Source organism: Herpailurus yagouaroundi, unplaced genomic scaffold (genome assembly GCF_014898765.1).
Source record: "Herpailurus yagouaroundi ecotype Mexico unplaced genomic scaffold, PumYag 182, whole genome shotgun sequence".
Classification (NCBI taxonomy): domain Eukaryota; kingdom Metazoa; phylum Chordata; class Mammalia; order Carnivora; family Felidae; genus Herpailurus; species Herpailurus yagouaroundi.
This window is the reverse complement of record NW_024412413.1, coordinates 14,686,669-14,696,549: the sequence shown is the minus strand read 5'-3', so window position 1 is coordinate 14,696,549 and position 9,881 is coordinate 14,686,669. Positions and strand designations below refer to the sequence as shown.

General features: G+C 42.9%; 1 protein-coding gene across 6 annotated transcripts in view; it reads right to left on the bottom strand.

Moving 5' to 3' along the window:
- Positions 1–9,881, bottom strand: part of BPIFC (BPI fold containing family C) — a 55,691-nt gene that overhangs the window by 8,846 nt on the left and 36,964 nt on the right. For all 6 annotated transcript variants that reach the window (XM_040490974.1, XM_040490973.1, XM_040490975.1 and 3 more), the window contains 5 exons: positions 9,069–9,160; positions 7,895–8,071; positions 6,677–6,730; positions 5,766–5,936; positions 5,009–5,076 (listed from right to left, as the gene is read on the bottom strand). In XM_040490974.1, the coding sequence (XP_040346908.1) occupies positions 5,009–5,076; positions 5,766–5,936; positions 6,677–6,730; positions 7,895–8,071; positions 9,069–9,160 (562 nt within the window). The remainder of the gene's footprint in view (positions 1–5,008; positions 5,077–5,765; positions 5,937–6,676; positions 6,731–7,894; positions 8,072–9,068; positions 9,161–9,881) is intronic.

Genomic DNA, 9,881 nt, shown 5'->3' with positions numbered 1-9,881 from the left:
TGTGTGTGTGTGTGTGTGTGTGTGTGTGTGTGTGTGTGTGTGTGTGTTTTGATACTACTGGTGTGAGGTGCAGTTTGGGAGAGTCCGATGCCTCAGTCATGTCAATGTCAAAATTTTTCCAACGTTCTAAATGGTTCAACAATAATGTATACCTGATTGCCTTGAGCTTTGCATGTGATTAAGAAAAAGGGTTAGAATTAAGTCACCTGTATGGGGACCAAAAAAAAAAAAGTGTTGAAATAGAACTGTGTTTGGAATAAAAGCCTCAGTTGTAGATGGACCAGTACAAATCTGGTTTATGATTGTGAAGGCCAATTCTATAGCTTTTAAGGCTGTCCTGACTTGTCATGTCTCTTGGGATCAATTTCTCCCTCTTATTTGGTCAAAATGTGATCTTAGAAGGTGGAAAGAGAATAGAATACCACCACTAGTAGTAGCGAATATTTCTTGAGTCCCAATTATGTGCAGAACATCGTGTTTTTCCCATTGAATGGGTTCTCATCTACCCATACAATAGCTCTGTGGATAGGTGCTCTGTTTTGCTGATGAGGAAACTGAAACAGAGAGGTTAATTAACTTGTTCAGGGTCACACAGCTAGCAAATGAGTGAGGTGGAATTCACAATCAGATATGCCTGACCACGGGGCGGTGCTCTTAATTAGACATACCCATAGAGGTCAAGTTGACTACTTAGTACTCCCTGCTTTCTTTATTTTTTCCTTCACTCCATTTCTCAATGCAGTGAGAAAAGGGCGGTGTGCTTTTTCCATCACAGGTCACCCACTGCCAGCGGCTTCTCTGTTATCAATTCTTAACTTTGAGAAAGGACACACTGCCTGCTTCAATTTTGTGTGACTCCACATGCATGGGTTCCTTTTCTGGACAAGGGTATTTGCTGTCTAAATCTTCTAAGTCTTGGCTATGCACCACATCAAAGGCAGCATAATGTCTTAAGTTGAACACTCATGGGTGTGAAAACCGCTCACCCAGGTTCAAGTTCTGGCTCTGCTCTTTAATAGCTCTGTGACCTGTGAAACTCTACAAACTGTAAAACAGGGTGATAAGCTACCTCCAGGCCTATTCATTCAGTCTCAGACATGAATTGAACACTGTGCCAGCTCCTAGAGATACAGGGTTGTGAGGTTTAAATGAAGTAATACAGGTGAAGTTGTTGGCCTGGGACCAGTAGATGGCAAAGCCTCAATAATAAAGTAGCCATAGGGGCGCCAAGGTGGCTCAGTCAGTTGAGCATCTGACTTCAGCTCAGGTCATGATCTCACAGTTTGTGGGTTCAAGCCCCATGTCAGGCTCTGTGCTGACAGCTTGGAGCCTGGAGCCTGCTTTGGATTCTGTGTCTCCTTTGTCTCTGCCCCTTCCCCTCTTGTGCTCTGTGTGTGTCTCTCTCTCAAAAAGAAATAAAAATTAAAAAAAAAAATAAAAAAAGTAGCCATGAATAGTAAAATAAAAGGCAATTTCTCCAATTGCCATCAGTGGTCAGGAGACAGGGCAATGAGGTCTTTCCTGACTCTTAAATGATTTTTCATAATTGAGCACCTCCTTCCCCTGGCTGAGGCCAGCCCCAAATTTTCAATAATAGCCATAGCCAACCTTCTTGAACACTTCACACGCACTTTACATGTATTAACTCATGTATTCCTTACAATAACTCCCTGAAGTGGTTTGCATTATATCCTAATTTTATAGAGAAGAAAATGGAGGCCCAGAGAGGTTAAGTAACTTGCCTGAGATCCCACAGCTAATGAATGGCAGGGTGGGGATCTGAACTAGCTAGTCTGACTCCAAAGCCCGTGATCTCACTGCCTATTTTATTTTATTTTTTAAAATTTAATGCATATTTATCTTTGAGAGAGAGAGAGAGACAGAGACACAGACACAGACAGAGACACAGACAGAGACAGAGAGTGAGCAGGGGAGGAGCAGAGAGAGAGAGGGAGACACAGAATCTGAAGCAGGCTCCAGGCTCCGAGCTGTCAGCACAGACCCTGATGCGGGGCTCAAACCCACGAACTGTGAGATCATGACCTGAGCCCAAGATGGATGCTCACCCTACTGAGCCACACAGGCACCCCTCTCACTGCCTCTTTAAACTCACCATACTGGATTCGCCTCAATTTCTGTGTCTCCTGTCTACGTAGCCAGCAGTGAGCAGCTCTAGAAGGAGACACATTCAGGCAGGGGATGTTTAGAAAGATGTTTTGGGGGTTGGTGTTCTGGGAGCCTGTTTAGGAGACGCTGTTTCTCAGGTTCTTATCAGGGATGCTTCACTGATCTCTACCTCCTTTATACCTCTTGGTGCTGTGTCTCTCTGAAATCACCTAAGACCAAATCAGGCCTTCCATCTGGAAAAGCAGTGCTTGTGGAACCAGGAGAGGAGGCGCTGGCTGGGGCAGTCATGGGGGAGGTCGGGCTGCCATTCTCGTAGCCAAAGGCCAGGGCACTCCTTCAGCACAGACTCTGCTCCTCTGCAAAGCCTTGTATCAGCTGCCTTGGGACTGAGTGATGCCTGGCCCATCTGCCGTGCCCACTGTCTTCTGACCGCCCCAGGTTTGCCATGGCACCCCCTGCAGGAGCCACCTGCAGACTCAATGCTGGTGACCTGTGCAGTGGGACAGTGCCTCACTCAGAAGGGCCCACACTTGGTTTAATGCCTTGCTGTCTCCATCTGGACATTCTTCATAAGTTTTTGGAAAGGGGCTCCACATTTTCATTTTGTGTGGGGCTTTGAGAATTATGTATCCAGTCCTGCTCAGACCCCACTAAGGCCTCAGGAAGCCTAAGGTGCAAGAAGCCTCCCCAGCAGGAAAATCTAATAGGGATAGCAGGGGAATGGGGTGGTCGTCAGGGGTGGGGGGTAGGTGGGAGGAAGGTGAGACTCCAGGAAGGCAGGAGTCTTGATTTCAGCTGTGCTTGCCAGGTCAAAGCTCGCTCGTGGGCTGTAGGAAGCTGGAGAATGGATCCACATGTTTCTTTGGATGATGTGAACTTAGCAGTTTGTAATCCATTTTTGCAGTTATTCCCCATAAATAAACCTAATGTCCTCCGAACGTGCAGTTTCTTACCAGTAGGAACACTGGAGATGAGAGTCAGCACGATTTAAGCAGAGAAGTGAACCTAGTCTCTCTGCTCCTTAAGGTCTGTCCTACCTCTTGCCACAAGCCTGAGGCCCCATCCTTACTAAACCCTTCCTCCAAATCCTGTCAGTAAACCAAAGTCCTGCTCAAGTGCAAATGGGGTTTCTCCCTTCTCAAGAGCTTGCTGCCTCAATTAGTGGCCTTGCCCCCATTCTTCCCCATTCCCCCAGATTTCCAGGCCCCCTTTCCTAGCAGCCCTGTCCTCAGGCTGCAGACGGAGGGCTCCCCAGTACTTGTGGCAGTGCTGCGCAGGCAAACTGAAGTGCGAATTCTCTGCTTTTTCTCCTGCCTAGCTCCTACCCCTCAGCTGCCACCCTCCCCCTCCTCCTCTCCTGCTCTCTGGCTTCCAGCCCCTCAGCTATTAAAAGATGCCATTTCAAAGATGACCCATCAAGGTTTAGAGTTTCACCAGCCTTGACCTTGTGGAGACAGGACCAAGTTATGACTTCGGGGGCCCTCAGGCACTTTTGCCTCCAGGAGCCCTTCCTCCATAAAAAAATTTTAAAAATCATATTTGAAGACCATGTTGTTATAAAGTATAATCCAACCTGGATTGTATTCATTTTCTAATTCTTCTTTCAAAATATATCAAAACATTTTCATGGGTCTCTAAGGCATCCATGGGCTCTAGGATCTGTGCCTTTTGAGACTAATGCAGAAAATCAGTCCTGCATTGCAGAGCTGGGTAAAACGTAATAAAGCCTTTTTGAACTCTTTTCTCTCTGGGAAACCATACTACCTTTTTTGTTGTTGTTCCTTTTATTGCGAAAACAATATAGTTACAGAGAAAATTTTAAGGAGAAAAACCCACTCAATCTCATATCCTAACATAACTCTACATCTGTGATTCACTTTCTTGTCCGGATGGAAAGTTATTTTACACAGCTGACTGCTGTGTTTATGCAGTTTTGTATTCTGTTTGTTCCATTTAGTGTCATTTTATTGAAAGCATCTACTATGTTTCTGCAATAGTCTTCATAACCATCCAGTTGACTTATGGTGATTGACTTACTTTTCCCCTCTGCCGGTTTCCTGTTCTTCCCAGAGTCTGCTTTCTCTGGCCTTTTTATAGCTTTTCTTCTTCCTTCCATGGATTTAGTCTGGGCCCTCCGATCATTCCGAATATCATGTCCCCTCCCCCCAGGAAGTTTGATTCATGGTTTCAACTATCTGCCTCACAGGGCAGAGGAAAATGGGCTTTGCAGACGGTTCTTCCTAATGGGAATTACTGTCCAATGGTCTATGTATATGACCTGCCGAATCCCTTTCACACTGCATGGCATTCATTTGAGAGCCAGCTAGGCTATGGGGCATGGTTTTGTTAAACTCTACATTCTAGTAATGGGGTTGGAGTTTCAGAGACTGAAACTACCTCGGCAATGCCCCAGTCCAACGTCAGTATTTTACAGACAAGGAGACTGAGTCTCAAAGCCGTTAACAGACTTGATCATGGTGATGGAACAAATGACCAGATATTTGACACTTTGTTCCTTGACCTCAAAGTTTCATGCTCTTTGCTCAACAGCATACTTTCTGAAAGGTTGAAGAGGAACATTAATTTATACTGGTGTACCATTAGAATGTGAATTTATATTATGGATTTATATTTACAATTATATGGCTCCCTATTTTATCTGAATATTATCTAATGGGAAGGAAAAAGAAAAAATCCACAGCACAGTTTTTAGTGAAGCCCATACTTTGAAATTATCTGGGTCATTACAGGAGAAGTGCCTGTGTGATTCATGTTCTAGCCAATGGTAACTTCACTTGCTCTGTTAATGTTCACTTTGTCTCTATGGTCTGCTGACTCACTTATTACTAAGGTTTTCAACACTCAAATCAATTAAACTTACCTGTTCAGAGACAATGAGCAGACCAGTCTTTGTCCCAAAATAACCAGGCCAACACTGGTACTGGCAACCTGGAGATAACAAAAGCATTCATCACTAAGAGAACTGAATCTGTCTGTTTTGGCCACAAACATAATTTCTTATTTGGAAACAAGAAACGGAAATATTGTAAGCTCTACTTTCCCTTTCATTCCTAGAGGTACTAGAAAAAAAATAGCTCTGAAAATGCTGTCTTGCAGGGAGGGAAACTAATTATAAAGACTTTTTAGGGACCTCTCTTAAATTATTTTTCTATTTCCCCCCAATCTCTCTTCTCCATGTACTGTGTGTTTGTGTGTGCATGCGTGTGTTTGTGTATATGTGTGTGTGTGTGTGTGTGTGTGTGTGTGTGTGTGACATTTCACTTGGATTCAGTGTATTAGTCCCTTTCCATTGGGTTGCATTTGGCCTTCATCTACTTAAATAACCTTCATTTCCACCCTGACTTATTTTGGGGAAAAAAGAAAGTCAGCTATCAATGTAGCTGAAGTGAGAGAATGGCACACAGGAAGCTGAGGAAGGGAAGAGGTATTTTACCACATAGGGGGTATGAGCACTGGCCTCCCACACTTCCCCCACCCCAGTCTCACTCCTGTCCTCACCACTAACTGACGCATCAGATCTCATGCCCCCAACAATGAGTATAACACTGCTGGTCAGTGGCCCACTGTAGGAACATGATTTGTGTCCACAGTCTGCCCTCCTGCCCCCACAGGCTTACAAAGTCCATGGAAACGATGGCTTCAGCAGTTGAGTTCTTGGACTGGGTGAGGATCATGATGGAGGCAGGGATGTCCAGGGTGAAATTACCCGGTAGTAAACTGATCACGGGAGGCTCCGTTGCCATGACTCGTACCAAGAAGGGCTGGGACAAGATGTAGATCTCTGCGATCTGCCCATGTCCAGGGAAAGAAGTGGAGAAGGGGGTTGAGTTGATGAGGGAAAATCACCAGTTCAGGGTGGCATGGGGGTGATTAAATCTTACATCATGCAGTTAGGAACAAATCTCTTCAATAATTATAACAATACCACACAAAAAACAAAGAAAACCAGCAGCTGACACTCACTGAACATATCGGAATTATCTGGTTTAATCTTCACAAAGTCCCTGTGGGCAGGTTCTATCAGAATCCCTGTTTCATAGCTGAAGACAGTGAGTCTTCTTTGGTTAAATAATTTCCTTAACTTCCAAGTGAAGAACTGGGATTCAAGTCTAGGACTGTCTGACTCAAGATCCTTGCTCTAAAGCCAGGATGCTCTATGAACATCTCTCTGTCCTCAGAGCAAACCTGAACCTTTCAGTACACTATGTCCAAATGCAGGTGCTACAAAGGCACGAGATTAATAGTTGCTTCACTAAAGGTACAAACATGGGCACTATTCCCTCATTTCCCATTTAAGCCAATTATTTCAGATGTGTGGTGGAACCTTATGGAAGGGAGAGTTGATTTATTTTGTAAACTTATAATGCCTTTAATATTAACTTGTTTCATAGATATTTGTGGATATTTTATTAAAAGAAAAGAAAACGTCTTCAGAATGGAAAGATGGATTCAGGTTTGGACCAGAAAGGAATAGAAAGAACCCACGAACCTTCCAGTACTATCTAGGAGTTGAACCCTCAGCACTCACCCTGGAGAGCACGTTGCCAACACCTTGAGAGTTTTGAACCAAATGGTTGGAAATCTGGAAAATCAAGACCATCATGTCACTGTAAGATTTTTACCTGGGTTCTCTTTTCAGGGAAAACCTAGATTTCCTTATATTTTTAGGAATGATGAAGTTGTTATACCAACAAATGATTAGTGTTTAAAGGTAGCTTATCATTTTATAGCCCAACCACAGGAAACCTGAGGCCCAGAGAAATAAAGTAACTTGTCCAAGGTCACACAAGAAGTACGTTCCTTTGGAGTAAGTGCCTTTTAACTTTGGCAACACTGTGTATGTCATACATGTATGATCCATGTGTAAACATTCTACAGTGGTTAACAATAAGTCTTGTATTATTGCCCACCTTTTCAGAGATTACCGAGACAAAGGATGCTTAAGTAATTTATCTTCACAGATGAATGGTTTTCAAATCTGAAGCTAAACCTTTCTAATTCTTGGCACTCTATGGTAGCTGGTGTGGCCACACCTACTGTTTTGAACACAAGGTTTATAACCACTTGTATAATTAGGACCCATGGAATAAAAAGATTAGTAAGGGATGCTTGATAAAAGTTGTTGGTTGACTGGAGAGAGTATTCTCATCATAAAAGGGAGGGGCACGGCAAAGAGAATCCATGAGTATGTGTACTATTACCGGTCATTATAGACAAATCGGTTGCAATTACCAACAATTTCTCCTCTTTGTGTAGGCATACACAAGCCATAATAACAATAAAGATAATAAGCAACACTTATAGAACACTTACTCTGTGCTAGGCATTGCTCTGAATGCTTTACGTATATTTAAACCTCCCTAATGTCCACAGTAACTTTAGGAGAATGGAATTATTATTATCCCCATTTTCCAAATGACAACACTCTGGCACAGAGAAGTTAAATAAATTGAAAGTGCCCGAAGTCACAGGTCATAAGTGTTGAGGAGAGTCCTGGCCTTATTTAAGATCATTCTAGAACAGTGGCCTGGTATCACACAAAACTGAAAATAGCAGAACTGGAAACCCAACAACTTCCAGTTAATAAAAACATTAAATTAACAATTACTTCATTCATGTGCTGGTAGGATTGAGGGTCTAAAAAGGCCCAGGAAATAGAAATTATGACTTAAAATTCCTGTAATGGACTACTTATAATAAGACCAAATGCTGGCGCTGATTGTCACCATCCATTAACTCTCCTCACCTCTTTCGTGGAGAGAGTGACGTTGAAGGCTCCAGCTGTAAAGTAAGCAAAGGATGCAGATTTAAAGAAAAACTCAGAGATTCCAACATACAACATAGAGTCACTGCGTTCCGGCAGCACAAAAGGAACTGGCGAGAAGGGAGGGTCAGTGAGGTCTTCCAGTGGGTAGACGACGCCCTGTGGGAAAACAGAGAGAAAGATCAGTGTATCAGGTGAAGACTCAGACATACAGCACTAAAGAAAGTGGATCCACTCATGTCAGAATCAGGAAAATACCAGAAACTCTCTGGGGATTAAAAGACGACAAGGCCTTCTGACTCCCTGACCAGCGACTTTGGTTTCGCAGCTCTGCTAACTTCTTGAGCAGATATGGACATGTCTGTCCACCCTGGGATGTGACCTTCTCCCAGAGAAAGGAAGGCAGGTGCATTTAACTGGATATACAGCTCTGCATAGTTCCTGAGGTGCCACGTAGAGATACCAAACCCTCCACCTTCAAACTCTATGACTAGCAAGCATCTGGGGTGTCACAGAGAGACTCAGAAGGACCCAGGACTCTCAATGGGTTAAAGCATCTTTGTGGCATTCCTAATGCTACCCTCATTAGCTATGTGGTGTTATCACAAAATGTGCCTTGAGTAACATTTAACTGATTTGAACGACTCTCAGTAATTGAAATAAAAGTCAATATGCGCTTAAGAAAACAATGATATTAACTTTGGGGCAAAACTAAACATAAAGACAATTAATCTCTTTTCCAGAATCAGCAAACACCATTTTCATCTGTGAATGGGCCTGACCAAGGTCAACATCCCTCAGTTAAATCGACTAACTGGTCAGGAATAGGAGTATCGATACATATGATCTACTGATGTATTAAGTTCTGATACACATAGAACCACTCTACCTCCTGCCCCTTAGCATCGGACCTGTTCTCAGAGACAAAGGCATCATGATACTTTCCATGATACCCAACATTAGACGCGTGTTGGGTAATACAATCAAGAAAATGTTGAATAGTCTTTTGAAAGAGCATAAGCATGAGGGAATTGCTTGAAGGGAAATTAAATTATATGAAAGATATGTAGTTATATTTCCTTTTGCACATAATATTTCTTCTTTGAATATTGGCAGTTGAGAGCCAGGATGAGAATTCTGACGATGATAAAGTTACCTTCAAATTCAGGTCGATGTAATTCTCAGTAATTTCTGGAGAACTGATTAGGGAATAATCCAGGAGAGTATAGTTGTCTATCTTGGTTAAAACTAAATAACAAACAAATACAAAAGAAAATTTATATTAAAAGCATAGCATAGCAAATGATTATTATCCATCCAGAACAACATAATTTTAATTCTCTGTTATTCAAAATAATGATTACCCTTATTTATAAGTAATACATGCTCACTTTTCAAAACACAGGATAAGTAGGTAAGTCAAAAGAAGAAAGTAAAAACCTTTCTTAATCACATTACACTGAAGGAAACATTAGTAAAATGTTGTTGGATAGCCTTTTTTTTTTAAGTTTATTTATTTATTTTGAGAGACAGAGAGTGAGCAGTAGCAGGGGAGGGGCAGAGAGAGAGAGAGAGAGGGAAAGAGAATCCCAAGCAGGTTCTGCACTGTCAGTGCAGAGCCCTGACATGGTGAGGTCATGACCTGAGCCAATGTCAAGAGTTAGACACTCAACCGACTGAGCCACCCAGGCACCCCAAGTATAGCCTTTTATATATACACACACACACACACACACACACACACACACACACACATGAACACAATGCATATATACTTCTTTTTAAAAGAGAAAATTAGACAGGGGTGCCTGGGCAGCTCAGTTGGTTAAGCGTCTGACTCCTGATTTCGGCTCAGGTCATGATCTCATGGTTTGTGAGTTCAAGCCCTGCATCAGGCTCTGCGCTGACAGAGTGGAGCCTGCTTGGGATTCTCTCTCTCCCCCTTTCTCTGCCTCTCCCCTGCTCGCTC